Genomic DNA, 19,638 nt, shown 5'->3' on the forward strand with positions numbered 1-19,638 from the left:
AATAGGTTTTATCATTGGAGTTTTACAAACCTTGTTCTAATAAGCAAATATTTCAAGATAACATCAATTAATCCGCCATTTAAAACATTTCATTCACATTTAAGAAGAAATGGCCATGACTAGAGTAATAAAGGTTTTTTTAGTCATTCGAGCTCGAGTTAACAAAGTTTGATTGTACATGCTTCGTAGTAATATGTGATTTTGTTTGAGCAAATCCTCCTCACTTAGAACAGATATGTGATGATATATTTTTTTCTGTTCTACCATGATTTTGTTAGTAAATATGTCCTCCTCTCTGCTGAAAAAATAGTGTAGACATAGCATGGTAAATAGGTCACCATGTTTTATACCTGGTTGTATTTGGTTGTATATCGGTCAAAGTGCAAAGGTGAAAAGTCACCAATAAAAAGATTATGTACAAGAAATCTCACAAACCTCAAAATAAAAACAATATATTACACACATATCAAGCCATATCTATTAGTAGATGACCCTTGTTATAGCGTAAAGGGTCTCACTTGGCCACATTTTTAACACATATAGAGGAAGATGATGTTAAAATGTCATCATTCTGAATTCAACGATGGGAAGATAACGGGCAATGGATACATTTGAAAGTAGTATCAGTAGATGAAAATATAGTGGTTTCATGATATCCGTCAAAATAGATTGATTGGAAAACATAATCACTAGCGGTAGCTAAAGTCTGTTTCATAATATCCGTGAAAATTCGATATATTGGAAAACATAATCACTAGTCTTAGCTAAAGTCTGTTTCATAATATCCTTGAAAATTCGATATATTGGAAAACATAATCACTAGCGTTAGCTAAATTTTGTTTTATAATATCCCTGAGAAATCGATACATTGGAAAACATAATCACTAACGGTAACTATAGTCTGTTTCTTATTACCCATGAACAGTCGATAAATTAGAACCAATAAAGGAAACAATTGTTGATAAGATTTGAACTATTTACGAAAATCTCTTTATCAAAGTTTCCACAAATTAGGCTCACGTTATGATACAACTGTTCTTTTAAAGAACATTTTATAGTCGCGTACAGGCTGTGTAGACCTTCTTCCTATATATAGCATATTATCTACTTATATATCATGTTTTTATTTAGAGTTTCTATGGATTCTGGGTGAATTTTTTTTATGTATTTTGTTGCAGTTGGAGCAATTCCGTACTTTGAAAGACAATCAGAATAAGACGACTGTCAATAACTACCGCCCAGTGCAGCCACTGAATGGAAGGAAAGTCTACATCAGCTATCAACCAAATCCAGGTCACTATTTACTCTTTACAAAATCTCACTTATGGTCGGTTTCAGCTCAGAAGGAGATACATTTTAAAGATTCTGGAATAAGGCCAGTGTAGGGAAATTTTCTATTGATTGTCTACATCAGTGTGTTGCATGGTAATCTTATTATAATAAGATGTGTTTTTTTCATAATGAACAGATGTCTTGTTTTTGAAAAATGTCACATTTCATGTGATCCTCTTACAACTTTGATCTGAATGTCACAAATTTAGTGAAATAAAAATGAGCAAGATTATGTAAACTAACCGAAATAATTCATTTTGATATCTGATTATTATGATTGTCTCGTGCTAATAATAACGTGTAGATTGATAATTTAGTGTTCTGGAATATATTGAATTGAAATACTGTATCAATAAGAGGTAATTACCCTCCCTGTGTTTATGTACCATTTTCGCCAAAAGTACCTCACTAATCTATTTCAAAACAATCAGTATTGTTGAAATCTCAGTTTTCCAATTGATCGGAATACGGTAAGAATTTATCTTCAATGGCTTTTTGTTATATCATTTCAAAAACTTTCTTTTGATATTTGTATTTTATATTGATTTCTTTATTGTATGATATTATTTCAGCATCTTGGACATACGTGGGCGCCAAAGGTAAGCTTACTTAACCAGTAAAGGTCGGCTTCTGACATGAAATAAATTTTAATTGATACATATCTTTCTGGAATATTTGTCTACATTTTGACTAGTTTAATATTCTATATATTCATAAAGATGAAATTGTAAAATCATTCTCGCAATGTTATGATGGTAACAATGTTACTATTAATGACGTCAATGGTATACGCAGCAACGCCATTACGAGATGTTTATGTCTTGTGGAGAAATGCACTCCCAACTCATTAATAAATATTCATGAGATAATGACGTCAAAATATTTGTGACGTCATAAAAACTGGAGAGGCGGCAAGCATAAAGAAGGGGGTAGGAGGGGGTACAAATATATGTTTCTTTATTTTTTGACTCTGTATCCAATATAAGATATAAGATAAGAGGCAAAACAAAACTTAATTAACTAATTTGTTTTTATTTGTAAATCATTGTCAATGCAGGTTAATGCATGGTCATGTAAATTTATGCTATTTAATAGACAATTACACTTGTTCAATAATTTAAAAAAATAAAATACAGTTACATTTGAACTGTATTAGGCTTTCTATACGTTTACAAGCGCTTACTTTGCTAGCCCCTCTGGTCGCCTCTTATACAGTAGCATCTAATTATTATTGGAGGGAACGGTTGAACGGTGACACCGGGTTCAGAATACCTGATGATGATTTTTTTTTTTTTTCATCATACCGTTCCGTCAAGTTATAAGTCTAGTTACCCCGTTGCTGACCCTTTCACCTTTTGAGCACAAATGCATTTTTAACGTTTTCAAAGGTCTCAAGAACCTTTGAACCTGCTTCTTCTTCGGTATTGTTTCCGGAATCTGAAAATTTGGCATCGATTCTGTATATTACTTACGGTGAAACTTGCCGTCCTCCAAGAATACAACCCAGTAATGTCATCCAAAGTTATCGGCGACGACAATTATATAACACTTCTCGCTTTTGATTTGTGAGTCTTGTGGGAACCTCAACAAATAACATAACGATTATATTTTTACACCAATGCGTATGGAACGGTGTTAGGTGTACTAAGTGACCGGTGAAAATGTGCCCGGCCCCGTTAAAATGGTCTCCGTTCTCCTGCTTTACCTTCATAATATATGTAAAACTCAAGACGGCGGATATGCAAATTAAGTGAGCGAGCTTTATCTGATATATACTGCTGTAATGTCACACCGTTCTTTGACATAACATAGAAAGATAGTGTATGTAGAATTTCTATCTTTATTTATTCAGAATGACAAAACGGGTTTTAACATGAATGTTAGTATATAATATACATATATCACCTATAGATATCTGAAACAGATAAGAAAGTAAGATAAAGACCTTAAAGTACGCTGATAGGATAGATTCATACATGATGAAAAGTGATATTATTTTTGATGTCAACTCTTCCTTTATTTTAAGGTCTTGATTATTGGTCTAGTGTCTACCCTATCTGTGCGGACAATAGCCAAAGTCCCATCGACCTGCCGCAGAAGTCTTTAATGGCCTATCGCTCAGACCTCGGTTTGTTTGACATGACGAACTACGACAATGCCACCATACATGAACCATCCATTTCCAACAACGGACACGGAGGTTAGAACATTTAAGTATCATTGACTATCATGTACATTTATTGCGTGGTTTCAAAGTTACGGATTTTTTCTCGTGGATTTTATTTTTCGTCATTTTCGAGAAATGGATTAAAATCATGATATAAAATACATTGAAAATATTATCATCAGCGGGAACCAAGAGTTCATGACTTCTCTGAAAAATACAACTTATGTGCTACAGCCATTTGATCAAACCACACAAAAATTAGAAACTAAGCCAAATATGGCCACCATTATATTATTCCGTGAAAACCTGTGTTTTCACGAATTCGTAATTAAAAGTCCCAACGATATAAATTCTTAAATAACTGATATATATGTATCCATAAAATCGAATAAGAAATTTCTAATATTTTCTCACTGTTATTAATAGTGCAAGTGAATTTTGGTGGAAACGTTCATGTAACGACGAGAAATGGTGGTCTACCGGGAACATTCAAACTTGCACAATTTCACTTCCATTGGGGAGCGAACAATGGCATGGGATCCGAGCATACCTACAACGGCAAGGCCTATCCGATGGAGGTCAGTGTCACGTTGGTCAATTAAGATTTCAGTTAAGAATGAATATAACCAGGCAATATTAGAATTGAAACACTTAACGATGACATTTTAATTAAATAATTACGATACAAGAACTGATTCAGAAATACTTTGATTAATCGTGCACGAGATCAGAGATAAACGTGTTTTCTTTAAACTATCTCATCAAAATATTTATCATTTTAATCACAACTGATATTTGAAAGTTATGACTGCTTTTATATATATTATACCTGTTTTTGTTTTACTTTTTCTAAAGGTTCACTTCGTTCACTACAACATGAAGTATGGTTCCTTAACAGAAGCCGTCGACAAGGCCGATGGTCTTGCTGTCTTCGGCTTCTTCTTTGAAGTAAGTGTGTTCTGGATAGGTGTGGATATCTGTAACAGTCTCTCAGATTGTTAACATTCAAAGTAATCTCGTGCAACATCATTTAAACTTTTAACCGTTGTTGTTTTGCTTCCGGTATTATCTCTCTTAAGATATCTTTTCAGTGACACTCACTGATAAAGATACATTAGTGATTAGCTTTTCTCGAGTTCATGTTACTTGTCCGTTTTATTATCTACCACAAAAACTGAAAATAACCTCGAATCCTGGAAAATTCGAGACATAATATTTGCAGGAAGTTGTCAACTGAAGGACATACTCGTAACACGGGATTTCAAAAGATGCATGTTGATGAAAATTATGGAGAACTTTTACAGTCTCTCGTTATGTTATATGATGCTGGACGCGTTTGGTGCTCTTAATTTGCATGTTGGTTCCATTCTTTTCATTTCCAAATGAATTATTTTGCAATGTCAAGAATATGTAATTCTTGTTGCTTAAATTTCTTAGTTTAGGATTTCGAAACTATACACAGAATGTGCGGAAAACTAGGAACATTAATGTTTTGTGTGTCATTTTTCGCATAACATATCTTTTGTCTTGTCGTTTCCCACAGGTTGGACATACCCTTAACTGTAATTACAACCCAGTTGTTGACAACCTACATTTAATCAAATATCCTAGTAAGTATGGTGTTGCTTGGGTTTGATATCTCTTATCGTATAGTATAAATGTTTCCCATAATCGGCCTGTTATCCAATGAATTCGCAAATGTAATTTATTTTCGTATGTGTCACTACACAGTCACATTACGTCATGAATCGAAAAAAGGCACAAAATGACGGTCTCCCTATAATTTTTGTCCTCGACATTTCAACTTAAGCCTGTTTTATTTGAAAAAAAACTTAGGTTTGTTTTCATTTCTTATGCTATTTTGTGAACCTCGTCCCGAAGTGTTATTCTTTGTTATGGCCAAGGCTCCCAAAAAGTTTAACTTCTACGAAATAGTTTCATTACTTTTTTGCGTGAAATGAAAGCAAACTGCATATTCATTGTGATCTACTGTCATAACTATTATACACAATCTTATGCTTATACACTTCAGCTATATTTAAAAAAACACACGTTGGAACACATACAGAATATGTGGACAGAATATAAAATGCACTTGTACGAAACTGATCCCACTTCACCCTTCATCGTCTGTCCATGGGGTGTTAGTTATCCTATTGCCCTATTGCTATCTTACCAGAGGCGACTGAATTCGGGATCTTCGTATCTTTTCGTTTTCTTTTTAGTTCTGATCTTCACCTGATAAACCCTCAATCTTTGCCATCGGACTGAACGTTCTTCCATTAGGGGTAAAAGTAGGGGTTTGTGCACAGACTGCGACATATGTATAATCATTTAAGCATACATGATACGGCTTAACGGTTAGTGCTTATCGGGTGCTCAAAACATGACTGGCATAATCTGGTATCAGTGTAATGGACCAGGAGGGATGTCACATCAATGACACTGAACCGTGACGTCTCTAACATGTTAATATTTTGTTCAAGAAAATTAGATTAAAGAAACGAAAGCATTTTAAAACATTACCTATTTATTGAAAAGTAAAAGAAAACGAAGAGCAAATGGGTTGGTCCGTTTTCACGATCACCATTAAACAATTCAACTCGTTATCAATTTCCAGGATATTTCGTTGACAGTTCTTACGTGCAAAAGAGATAGACAACATGGGAAGCATATAACCGTGCTAAAAGTGGAAGATCAGGTTTTGTGTTTAAGCAATAATGGACGGAAGCAAACAGATCACGATTGACGATATGACTAACTACTTGAAAGAGACCTACATGTTATATGAGAGGCAAAGTTTCACTCCATTAGTCTAAACCGAGAAACAGCAAGGACTGGTCAAATGGTTGGCTAGTATTGATGACTGTTGAACCAGGGGGGCTAGTTGTAAATCAAGAAATAAAATATTCGTTAGGGGGTTAAAAGTGTTTTTTTTCCCCTGAAAACTTATGTATTTATTGCAGAGACTAGTGCTAGCATTGACTCCTTCAATATCAGATACATGATGACTGAAGACATGTCCCGTTACTATCGCTACAAGGGCAGTCTTACAACTCCACCATGTTACGAAAGTGTCACGTGGACTGTGTTCGAAGAAACCATCAAAATCTCCTCAGAACAGGTAACACATCTACAACTTGATCGACAATAAACCTTTAACATATTGGTATGATATGTACTTAGATGTAGAAATCTACCCTGGTAATCAAAATAACAATTGCTCAAATAGTTCTGAAAAGGTTAATCAATTTGGTAACTGGTCGAAAATTTTGAATTGAAATTTTCAGAAATGTATCTTTTATCAAAGAGTGCATTATTATTACTATTTGGCATTGTTTTGCGCCCCCAATGATAGGTATTTTTTAAGACATATTACAGAAGGAAAAAGTGAAATAGAGGTGATTGATAATTTCTTTAATATGTCCGGAAAGTATATATATATATGTGTGTGTGTGTGGAGAGTGTATCTTTCCTTTACCACTATAATATCACGAGTGAGTCATACTCTTCCATTTCTGTTTGTAGCTTGCCAAGTTCCGTGAAGTGTTTGACACCGATGGCAAAAGGACTGTGAATAATTACAGACCACCACTTCCACTCGAAACCAGAATCGTTTATGTTAGTTACGACAACTACCTCGGTACTTCTGCAGCGCCATCTATATCCGCTACACAGTTCTTGATTACACTTCTTGTTACCGTTGCTGTGATGTTCCGTTGATTTCTTTCACTGAAACAGAAAACAGATTTGTTGTCAGCACTGTACGATAAAAAAGAAAACAATTCAGAGCAAAATTAAGATTTTTTAATGGTATACACGGTGCAAATGACGTCATAGCTTCGTGTGCAATAGGATGTCGTAATGACACCAGACTCAGGGAAAAGTTAAACAAAATAAGATGTGTCTAAAAGATTAATCTTCCAGTAGAGAGGTAATGGTTTCATCTTCCAAAATGGTGGAAGCATTTGTTATTTCAAAAATATTGATATCGTGATTTTTTTCCCCCAAAGTCAGAAATATCCATAACACTTAACACATCAAAGCATGACAAATCTATAAAGCCGTTCTTGCTTCTTTGCCAATTCTATAGAGTTTAAGTTCGCAAGATTATTTATAACTGAGCTGTTCGCAAACTTATGTATTCACTGTTTTCAAAATTGTTAACCGTAAATAAAGTTAAATCATTTCTTTCAATATATATGTAATCAAAGAAGAAAAGAAAGAAAAAAAGAAAAAAAAAAACGATATCATTAAAACACATTTAAATTTCTTTTTCTCACATACTGAGCAGTTTGTCATCTTAACCTGAAACACGCTGCAATACATTATTTTTCCGAATTCATTATTTGTATACATTGTAACCAGACACTATGTGAACACTATGAATTTAAAACTGGTATTTAACCATATGTGAGGATTCACATTATCTGTATACGTTCTAACCAGACACTTTGTGAATACTATGAATTAAAAACCTATATGTGAACCTGTGTGAGGTTTTACATCGATTGTAGGCGATGGTTATAGTACACACCGAGAGTGCTACAGTTTCTATATAAACGTATATCTTTATTTCTATAATGAGCAATGCACGAGCATTTCAATATTTGTGGAGAAAATTATGCATTTTTGAAAATATGATTTTATTTTCGTTTTTTCACATATTTATCACTATATTGACGATTTTGTTACATAAGGCGATTTATGCCAAAACAGATAAATTAAAAAACACCTATCCGTTAAATCATAACTAGACGCGTTTATCATATTAAGTATATGTTTATAAATATTTATATGAAACCAATTTTGTGCCAAGTCTTAATATGAATGGTTGATAAAAATCATATTTCTACAATGTTTAATATTACATCAAGCATCAGAAAATTCCAAAGCTCATATTACAATATTTTTTATTATATATTTCATATACATTTGAATTATTTACAGATTTTTTTCAAATATTATAATAGGATTTTGTTTGAGTTCAGAATACCCGGTGTTTTGATATACACTATAAAATTTATTGGTATTCATTTGTCCCCAGATAACAAGTAAAATAAACGCAATTAGTACGTTTAGAAATATATTTAGGTTTACCATTTCTAAGACAATCGGAACAAGTCGGTTTATCGACGGACATACTTGTCCTCAAAATTGTCGCTGTAATGGGAGTAATGGCGATTCCCAAACCCATTATCAAGTATATCGTGCGAAGCGATTGTCATGTTGCTACAGAGCCTTTTGTAAACAAACGTTGTTTTTGACGATATATTCGAATTCTTTCGGCGCCGATGTATCCATAAAATTAATGACTGTGTGAGAATAGAAAATCAAATATCAACAAGGCGAAATTGAGAGATGCGTCTATTTTAGAACTGACGCAATAAAATCAAGGAATAAAAAAGGCCTCATTACATTTGTGGTTTCTGCCTTAAGTCATTTACAATAAAGTACCATGTCTGAGGACCTCAAATGTAGAACTGGCGATTTGAATTCTAAATTACTGAAATCAAGAGATGGTAACATTTTAAAAATACATCATTTATGAGGTGTTTGGATGTGTGGGAGAGGTTGTGTGCGCCATGAGTATAGAAATAAGGGGAATTTTGTGTCATCGTTTTCACGTGTTTATTTAAAGTTGTGGAGATTTGAAGTTTAATATGCTGTAATATACCATTATAGTGAATGTGATTGTAAGAAGTACTAGACCTAATAACATAATAGTACAGATATTCGTGTTACGTAATAACATACCGTATTGCTGTTATTTTCAAGAATCGAAATTTTCGCAATTTGCTTTCAAGACGACTGAATTCTATTTCAACGAATTGAAAAAAAAATCGCAATCTGAAATTTAAAGGACATTAAATACATATCCGTCTCTTTAATAATAATTTGAATAAGTTTTTGCGATCGTGTTACTGTATCGCAAAGTAGCGAAAATATCGTCTCGCCGAAAATAACCGGCTGTACGGTAGCGTTATCGTTGACTTCAGTTTATCACACCGTTTTAGGGGTCAGTGCCAAAATCTCATTTTGATAATCTAAATGGATGATGAAATGCCATTCAATAGACGGTGATATACAATAGTGGGGAAATGCAGGCATTGTTTGTCTGGAGCGTTCGAATCATTTCTCTGCTTTCTTTAGATACGATGTTCGGATATTAGTATTTAGGATTGCGAGAAGGCTCGTCAAGAACCCTTTATAGTCATAATATATCTGAGATTAATACACTATAAGAATTAGTATAGAATATGTTTAGTTACTATCTACTGATGTGTCACTACATTGTATGTAGTTTACTAACAGGATTGTAATCAATTGTTTATTTAATAAAATTTTTAAAAATCTCAGAAAAAGTATTGTTTGTATATTTCATTCATTGGACTGATGAGGAAGCACGTTGAATCATATTTCAAAGCTACAATATAACGTGGGGAAAACACAAAGAACATATATTAAGAAGATAATATATACAGAACCATATATCAAATCGAGGCTATGAAAAGGTTTCTGATGGGAAGGTGTCTCCATACTCTTTGGCTATACTTCCAAGGGTTATCCCATTCTTTCTATGTATGGGATAATTCCTCTTCTCTTGAATAAGTATATCAACACTACCCAGGAGAGGAGGAGTTATTTCATTCCCAGATACAAGAAATCACCGGTGTGAGATTTTCTTGTTTCACCCCTGTGCTAAGATGGGGGTGGGGTTCCCTATCCGTAGCTATACCACTGGAGGGGGTTCCCCGATTCATAGTTAAAACCACTGAAGGGGAATGTCCCCATTCATAGCTAAACCACTGAAGGGGAGTGTCTCATTCATAGCTAAACCACTGAAGGGGAGTGTCCCATTCATAGCTAAACCACTGAAGGGGAGTGTCCCCATTCAGAGCTAAACCACTGAAGGGGAGTGTCCCCATTCAGAGCTAAACCACTGAAGGGGAGTTTCCCATTCATAGCTAAACCACTGAAGGGGAGTGTCCCCATTCATAGCTAAAACCACTGAAGGGGAGTGTCCCCATTCATAGCTAAAACCACTGAAGGGGAGTGTCCCCATTCATAGCTAAACCACTGGAAGGGAGTGTCCCCATTCAGAGCTAAACCACTGAAGGGGAGTGTCCCCATTCATAGCTAAAACCACTGGAGAGGAGTGTCCTCATTCAGAGCTAAACCACTGAAGGGGAGTGTCTCCATTCATAGCTAAAACCACTGAAGGGGAGTGTCCCCATTCGTAGCTAAAACCACGTTCATAAAAAGGACAGCAGGACAGGTCTGATGTCGTCAGCTTGGGTAGAGATCCCCCGATGAGGTTAAAGATTCTTTCAATCTCATACGAGACCGAGTGGAGGGAGATGGCTGGCACGTACTGTGGCGCTACTCATAAAAGTGTACAACATAGCGTCATCATTTTACGAAGAGGAAAATATCATTAATTGATGTCGATTTCGAAGCTGGATAACGGTGGGATGAATAGGTTACACAATAGCGTACGATTTGTTAAATTCTTTTAAGAAATTTTGAGAAAAATAATGTACATGGCTCTGTTTCATGGACTAATAGAATGTTTCACTCCCTTGAGGGTGAGACAAGGGGATCTCAACCCAAGGGGGAGATAATTAGGTTGTAACTACCGAGGCTTTCTGAGTGTTTATCGCATTGCAGTATCCCAATAACGCCTCTGCAAACGGCTAACACCATTTCAAGATTCTTGAAAAACGTATTTGTGTCAAATGATAAAGTATTTTATTATTTTCTCCTTTGTTATTTGTATTATTATTTTGAAAATAGTTGTTTTTTCATCTGGAAAATGACTGCATTAGTTTATATGGTTACAACCGTTACGGATTATTTCTCAGAAGATCATTTTGGAGTAAACAGTCTCCAAACGGCGTGGATACATTTTATATCCTCGTTTTTCCACTACCGATGTTCTTGGGGTACATGTTCATATATACTGTGATATAACATTTCAAAAAGCTCAAATGTATTTTTACGCTGATCGATGGCCTATAAAACAGACGACAGATGTTTCATACATTGGTGTAGTCGGGGATGTCGCCATAGTTTTGCCCGACATCAAACTTTGACCTTGACCGCGAGGTCAGCTATAAGTCCGTGAGCTGCTTACAGAAGAACAACTCTGAGAGAGATTGATGATATAATTCCAAAGTATATTACAAGAAAACATCAAATACAATTATAAATTTATATATATATATATATTTAAAAATATGTTGTTGATTAAGATGAGCTTAAATTTCAGTTTTGAGGATACCACAAGATTTCAGTAGCAGACAAAATACTGCATGTGTGTGATCTCATAAAAGTAGTTCCATTCTGGGTCAAGTCAGTGACATCACTTCAATCGTTTCCAAAACGTTCAAAGAGAACGTGTACTTTGTTTTAACCCAAGGGTAGACAAGGAGACTTAACACCGGGGGAAAGGCGTTGATTTACCTTTCCAGGATAGAAATGGTTTCACATATTTGCTTTATAAAAACTAATTTATTTTCATAAGGCTGTTGTGTATAAGATTATACTTGTCTATTTACAGAAGTTGAACAAAGCCGATGGGTGACTGATTCCAAAGATCATATTTATTTCTCAGACACACTTACACATGTAACAAGCCGTCATTATTTAACAGAAACCGGACTTCGTATCCCCTGTTGTCATTCTGACGTCATTGAAAGGTTATTTGAATGTCGTTGAGTGAGTAAAGTTTAGAGAACGATCCAAAGTAATGACAAACGGCATCTAGAAATCTATTGAAACCATATCCACCCAGGATGTTATCGTATTTTCAATATTTTTCAGCGACGACAGATGATTTTATCATAGTTTCGTTTTTATTTTTTAACTTTAGAGGTCAAACATAACAAACGTATCTCAATAGATAGTTTACACATTCATGTCTGTGGTCTGATTACTGATTTGCATATTCATAGGTTTAAAAATGATTGCTGGTTTTTTTCCCATGAGATAGGTAACCCAGTAGGTAACAGTGTTTGTTGTCAAGATCATAAACATTAAATTGGGTGACGTATGTCTCTTTAGAGGTGAAATTTATGGAAAAATTTGTTACTAAAAATCTCATGTTTTAAAAACGGTTTTGTTATCAAAACTTAATTGTGGGCTAATAATATAGCTGGCTCATACATTTACAATCATGTAATATAATACTTTTCCAGTAAATTCTGAGTTTGTTTTCATTTATGTCACGTATTGTATAACATTCAAACATTATACTGTAAATCAACACTGTCACCAAAGTGTCACAAAAATGGTCACGGTAAACTCTCTAGCCGTGGATGATTGAGTAACAGAAATACTATTTTGACACCAATTACATCGAATTTCATCAACAGAGGGTATTTAATGGTTTCCCGTCACATATCATTTATATTTGATAAGTAAGACAGAATATCTCTATTTTTCAGGTGTGTGAAACACGAGTGAAGCATATAGATACAATTAATCTGTCATTAATAGACTGAGAAAAACAAGCCTGTTGTTATGATAAATAACTCCTACATAAATATGCAAACGATAGAAACTGTGTAACGAAGATAACAAGAACTTCAGATGAATTTATGAAAAGCTATGACCCCGGTTGCAACACAATTTTAAAGTGGGACATTAAAACTATACTGTGTAAGGCACGTGCTAATGGTGTGCACACCTTGGGAATCACTTATATCTTACGGTGTAATGGTTCAGTTTTTCAAATGTAGGTCAAACGGGTCATAAACGTTTGGTATCGCCAGAAAGGTTTGTCACAAAGTATGAAAGCCCTTCCTCTTACGGTGCGGTAGTTATGGGATCTTTCAATCCGAGGACAATAACTTTTCACCAGCGGGTTATATTATTAGGTCATAATGTAGGCCAACACGGAGTACTTGGTGTACGAAGGGAAACAACTCTTACAAGAACAAAACTTCACCAAAGTAAAACGACTTTATACCATCATAAATAAATCATGACATCATCATCGTGTTGAAATAGAGCGCTTTACGTGTATTCCCCTAATGGCAGATTATAAACTTCAGGTTAGGGTAATCTATACTGACCATTATCATCCAGTTTCTATTACAGTGCACTGTGTCCATGTTCATACAAAACAGCCGCAAGTTATTTAAAATTTATTTTGCCTAAAAACATCAATACATAAATGATGTCCGCCGTTTTCAGGATCATTGCAGGATGTCCTCCAGTATATTGATATATTTCGTTCAGTGGTTTCAAAAGTATTTGAGAAAGCAGATACGATATACGTACCGCTACATGTGCATAGGGACGATAATGTAGTATACGTCCCGGTATACAAAACGGTGACTAATGAAGTATCGAGGTTGTAAAGGGAGATAACTCCTGTATAACAGTGTATTACTCACCGTTTTTATCATGGCAACACGGTTTTTTGTCACGATATTGTTCGAAAGTAACTTGTGTTGGAACTTTACTTTCTCTTGATATAGATTGATGCGTTGTTCGGAAGGCTTTTAAATTTAGGATTTTCGGTAATGATGAGAAGAAATGAAGAAAAAGTAACTATGATGTGGGGCAAGCCTCCATGACTCAGGTATTTTGATATAATGTAACTTATTGTGGTATCCCGAATAATGTGTCGGTCTATTTTTATTAAATATGTGTAGTTTTAACCCATCTTAGTTGCTATAACTATCGCGGCAAAAAGTCGTGTTGTCATGACTGAGGCTGAATCTTACACGGTTATTTCAAACACTTCGGCACACAAGCTCAATTTTGAAATGTGTGTGTTTTTGGTAGCAAACATAATTTGATGTTGAACATACCGACATTTTAACAAAGAATTCATTTCAAATAGCCACTTGAACCAATTGTCTGCAGAATTTAGGAATTATGTTTGTTTATGTTCAACATTTCATATGGACACCGGTGACTCGACGGCTGTGGGCACCGGGGACTCTAAGTAAAAGATTTACAATTTAATAAAATGGACTAAATCTAAGCGGTTTGTTTGATTGTCGACTGCCAAATGCTCTGATAATCTAGCTTGAATTCATGACAGAACAACCAGATGCAGTAGCATCAAATACAAACAAGGAGTCGAGGACATCATGTAGCCTGGTGTTTAGAGGTGTTGTCTGCTGTGATACACGAGAAATCTTTTGGAAGTATTACACTGTTTACAAGTATTATGGTTTGAACTTGACTGCTGAAGAAATCGCGATCTTTCAAACATACCTGACCACTCCATAGGATGTTGGGTTAACATTGGTTGTTGTCCGTTTCGTTGGTCGTTTCGTTGACCTTACGTTGGCGGTGGCGTAATTACGTTGGCCAAATATTGGCTTATTGTTGTAATCACAACCTTTAATTCTCAGGTGTTGGGCCAACGCTGGTTGAATGAAATAAAACTTATAATTAAATTTACATTCGTTGGCCCACTGCTGGCCTAATGTCATTTTCTCTGTTCATAATCTTTGTAAAAAATGATAGTTTGCACCCGCCAGCAACAGTAATGACAACTAACATGATCAATAACAACCGCATTGAAAGTATTTTCATTGTTTCATAATGTATAAGCCCAAAACATATAGACTTACGTACAGAACATTTTATGGGCGTGCTATAATTATCATTATAGTTTTCAATATCATATCTGCAATAGTTGATAACTTACAGATGCTGATCTTCTGCTGTGACACCCCTTGTGTATAGCATATCATTGCTGTCTTTCCTCTGTGAAGCCTCTATGTAGATGTCATCAGGTGGTATCCAGCCTTCTTCAGATGTTTCAGCCCTAAAATACAACTTTCTCCCGCTGGTGGGTCAGCACCGGTGGCCCTGCCACTGCTCGTCTGTGCTGGCTTCCACATCGGCTCGTCTCGTCTCGTCGGTGTCATCGCCAGCCGGATGCTTTTTCTGCATTTTCTGCCAAACGTTTGATGACTTCGAGCTCTTGTGATCCTTAGTGTTACTCAAAGCTTCAGTATATTTCAACAACAGTATCGAAGTTACCACAAAAACTCCAGTGGGAGTCATTTGATAGAACCAGCCCAGGGCATGTCCAAGAACATGTGTAGGCATGGACTTAGATTCAAACTTAAATGACAGATAGGTCAGCCAGTTTCTCCCGCCACCGAACCAGTCCTTTGTGTCAGGATGGAGCTTACACACAACAGAACGCTGTACAATTGTTTAAAACAGGCTTAGAAGGTTCACTGGGTTTTCTTATCAATAAATTTATTAATGCACAACTGTGAGATAGTGTCATAATCATAATATTTCTTGTCTGTCTCTCAAATTAGCTAACTTTTCTCATTAAACAATTGAACTGCACGTGAATGTCAGGATGGAGCTTACACACAACTTCACATACAATATTCTCATAAAATTCTATTCATTATCTTTGAAAAAGCTGTAATTTATTACAGGTATGTTCCAAGCATGAAATAGGAATACCATATAAATGATATTGATGTAAATATCTGGTTGTTTCTCTTGTAGGTATTCCAAACAAAATCCGACAAAATACATACTCTGAGGTTTACATTTACAATGCAATTAACTTTTTTTAATTATATAGTAATGAGTAGAACTGGTGCACTGTTTCACTGAAACCATTTCAGAAATATTTTAATGGATGATATCGATAATTTCGGTAAATGGCGACAAATCGATACTTGAACAAAGAAGAATTGTTGTGACAAATGTCAACGTTCTTATTGTTGATCTTGAAAGATGATATTACAAAAATGTACCACAAATTTCGCAAATTTCATGTGAAAATGAAAATGAATTTATGAATATTTCAGGGGCTGTACGAAAAACCGACACGACAAAGGCCATTGACAGTGATGTCAAAAACATCGCGGAAGACTGACTGAGATATATAGGCGATCGAGAATGGGGGAGAAAAAAGGAGGAGATTAAAGGCCAGAACGAGGCGGCCATTGCTCCACTCTACAATCGAGAATAAAAATAAAATTGTTGAATGTAATTTCAATCCATCTTTGTTTTCTTATTATCAGACATCAACTTTGTATTTACTTCTTGACACAGCACCTACCATAGCTGTTAATGATACGTAAAGACAGGAGTGTAACCCTCCCTTTCTCCTTTCTCTGTACTTTCTATCCTACTTCTTTATTTACACACATCTTATTAATGAATTGTTCTTGCTGTATTGTACATTGTATCATGTACTAATACAGAGAAGACGATATTGAGTTGTTAAAACTTATTTGATTGTAATTGTACGATAAAATATATTTCAATCAATGAAATGTAGGAGATGAAGTACACATGGGTTACTTTAGGGTATCAGATTGTGCAGTTAAGAACCAAAGTTCGTTATCATATGGAAAAACAGTCTATTTGTATCAATCTACTATAAGTACACAAACGTACAGATGTTTAATACAACATAAACCAAAATTTGTAAATATGACATCCATAATAACCTTGGCTGATCATCCGGGACACAACAATAGGTCCAGAAAAAATAAAAGCATTTGGTACAGGTATGAAATTTACATTTCGTTTTTTCATTGTTTGTTTGTTTTTTGATGCGCCACTTCTAATTATAATGCTCCGAATCTGATGAGTTAGTTCGAATTCCGTCGGTGTGTCACTACTTTCGAGTTGATAACACACATTCGGCCTATCTGATGAGTTAGTTCGAATTCCGTCAGTGTGTCATGTGTGCCACTACTTTCGATTTGATAACACACATTCGGCCTATCTGATGAGTTAGTTCAAATTCCTTCAATGTGTCACGTGTGCCGCTACTTTCGAGTTGATAGCACACATTCGGCCTATCTGATGAGTTAGTTCAAATTCCTTCAATGTGTCACACGTGTGCCACTACTTTCGAGTTGATAACACACATTCGGCCAATCTGATGAGTTAGTTCGAATTCCTCCAGTGTCTCACGTGTGCCGCTACTTTCGGGTTGATAGCACACATTCAGCCTATCTGATGAGTTAGTTCGAATTCCTTCAGTGTGTCACGTGTGCTGCTACTTTCGAGTTGATAGCACACATTCGGCCGATCCGCTGCGCTTGGTCATTGCCGTTACCTAAAGTGTTATATTATTATTAATTGCCTTTATCCGCCGCTTTGACGGCCATTTTGTTGGGTTCGTTGACGTGTTTTCTGGGGCGACTTATTTACCGACGTCGATAAGTGTACATATAAGAGCAACGCCGATATTTCATTCGGAAATCCATTAAAAAATAACAAATTTGACAATGTTGCTGCTGGGGTTGAGGTTTTAGAAAATCCGTTCATCTTTGAAAATGTCTTAAATTTGCGCACGGCAAATTTCTGTCTTTAGTCCGAAGACAAAATATCAAGTATAAGGCAAAAAGTGAAGTTGTGTTAATGTTTCCTTCTCTTTATGAACATATTCTAATAAAACACACATACAATATATATCAAAGTACCTGTTGCTGAGTACATTGAATTAAATATGAGTATTGTGATTTTTATCATTAATGTCACATACAAGTTTTTTGTTATTTAAGTTGTTTTAGTAGAATTAATATTGTCAGGTTTTTAATATCTATTTATCACCATATGTGACGTCAGCATTTTGTGCTAAATTCTTTGAGCTCTATACAGTTTGACTTTAACAAAGAATCTTCCTCGTCTAGATCCTTATTGTCGTTTTCATCTAATTCCAAAATGGTATTCTCGGTTAGACACGATTCCTGTCGACGATACCAACCAGGTGCGCCATTCATAGAATTATCAAGGTCAGTGCTACTGGCTCCGTCGTCAGTATCCATGTCAGAGTCAACGGTCTGCGGTTTCGTCACTTCTGGTTGCCCAGAACAGTCACTCATAAACACTGGCAAAGCCATAAATGGTAACATCCCTGATCCGACAACACTTATGGTTTTCTCTCGCTGTTCTATATTTATCGAGGTAAGAAGTTTATTTATGGAATCTAAACGGCCTTTTTTCTCCAGACGAACTCGGACTTTATTGATATCTTTCATGAAATAATCAACTTCTTTATCAACGTCGGCATTCGATTTCTTCTTGTGTCGAAGTCCCATCACCAACACTCCAACCATTCCAACACTGTACATGGTTACTACAGCCACGGTGAATTTCATGGCACCCTCAGCATCGTAGTCCTGAGAAATGGTACTGTTCTGTTGAATCGGTGTACCATCAGGTACAGTGACACCATATGAAACATTCGCCATCGTTCCGACCACATCCGCCATTTTGTGTTCAAAATGACAAGCGATCTGCAATATACAACATTAATTTTCGGGTAAGATAAAACACGGAGCCACGAATGACGACATAATAAAGTTCTTGTATCGGGAATTGTTACGTTTGTGAGCAATTCAATTTAAGTTTGATTTCTTTCTCTATAAATTGGTCCTTATATCAGAACTTTGACCTCTTACCATTTCGAAACGTTTCCTCCAGATCGGTAACGCTTTTTGAGTAAATTCTTATATCAAGACTTACTACCAAACTAATATGTAACGTTTCGATGAATACACTGTCACCTTCATCAGACACATGTGCCTAATGTTCGTATGTCAGATCATCAACTTGACTTTCAAAATAATTGTATCGCCATATCATCAATTATCTTCCATCCTATTTATTGTACATAAGGATATATTACAGCCCAAATGTCCTATGAATCTGTTGCTGTCTCGCACACTTCATACCTCAGTGCAAATTTGCTTTACAATGGTGGCAGATTTCTGCAGTTTTGCCGTTTAGTTTTGTCAATTGCTAATTATTGCCATTTCGCAGCGAGGTACCGAAACTGGAAATAATGAAAATGTGATGTCGCTAATTTGCGATGCGAAGGAATTCGACCTGTTAATCAACGTCTTTTCACCTCGACAAACCGATTATTATCGTTACGTCGCTCCGCTAATCATTGTCTTTTTGTCTCGAGAAGACGGCAATTTTGCTGAACAAACACACTTGGCATTTCAATCGTAGCTGTGGTTATGTTTTAGACAATATATAAATGTATATGTATAACAAATTTAGGTAGGAAAAATCTATTTTAAATGACTGCTGCCAATTCAATCAATTCATGATATTCAAAAACAACTTTAGTCTGTTTACTAGCAATTAGACCTGAATATTGTGGCTTGACA

The 19,638-nt window shown here is 35.5% G+C and overlaps 2 protein-coding genes across 2 annotated transcripts in view; one reads left to right on the forward strand and one right to left on the reverse strand.

The window, feature by feature from the left end:
• Nucleotides 1–7,222, forward strand: part of LOC132556981 (uncharacterized) — a 29,641-nt gene extending 22,419 nt beyond the window's left edge. Inside the window, exons 8-15 of the mRNA XM_060221445.1 lie at nucleotides 1,179–1,293; nucleotides 1,905–1,931; nucleotides 3,359–3,532; nucleotides 3,926–4,077; nucleotides 4,355–4,447; nucleotides 5,043–5,109; nucleotides 6,466–6,623; nucleotides 7,028–7,222. Coding sequence (XP_060077428.1) covers nucleotides 1,179–1,293; nucleotides 1,905–1,931; nucleotides 3,359–3,532; nucleotides 3,926–4,077; nucleotides 4,355–4,447; nucleotides 5,043–5,109; nucleotides 6,466–6,623; nucleotides 7,028–7,222 — 981 coding nt within the window. The remainder of the gene's footprint in view (nucleotides 1–1,178; nucleotides 1,294–1,904; nucleotides 1,932–3,358; nucleotides 3,533–3,925; nucleotides 4,078–4,354; nucleotides 4,448–5,042; nucleotides 5,110–6,465; nucleotides 6,624–7,027) is intronic.
• A 10,859-nt stretch (nucleotides 7,223–18,081) lies between these two features.
• LOC132556987 (uncharacterized) lies at nucleotides 18,082–18,732 on the reverse strand. Its single transcript, XM_060221451.1, has one exon. The coding sequence runs from the start codon at nucleotides 18,730–18,732 to the stop codon at nucleotides 18,082–18,084; it is 651 nt and encodes a 216-aa protein (XP_060077434.1).
• Nucleotides 18,733–19,638: the final 906 nt, after the last annotated feature.

The sequence above is a fragment of the Ylistrum balloti genome, unplaced genomic scaffold, assembly GCF_031769215.1.
Source record: "Ylistrum balloti isolate Yb309-2 unplaced genomic scaffold, AGI_CSIRO_Ybal_v1 Utg370612, whole genome shotgun sequence".
In the NCBI taxonomy this organism is placed as follows: Eukaryota; Metazoa; Mollusca; class Bivalvia; order Pectinida; family Pectinidae; genus Ylistrum; species Ylistrum balloti.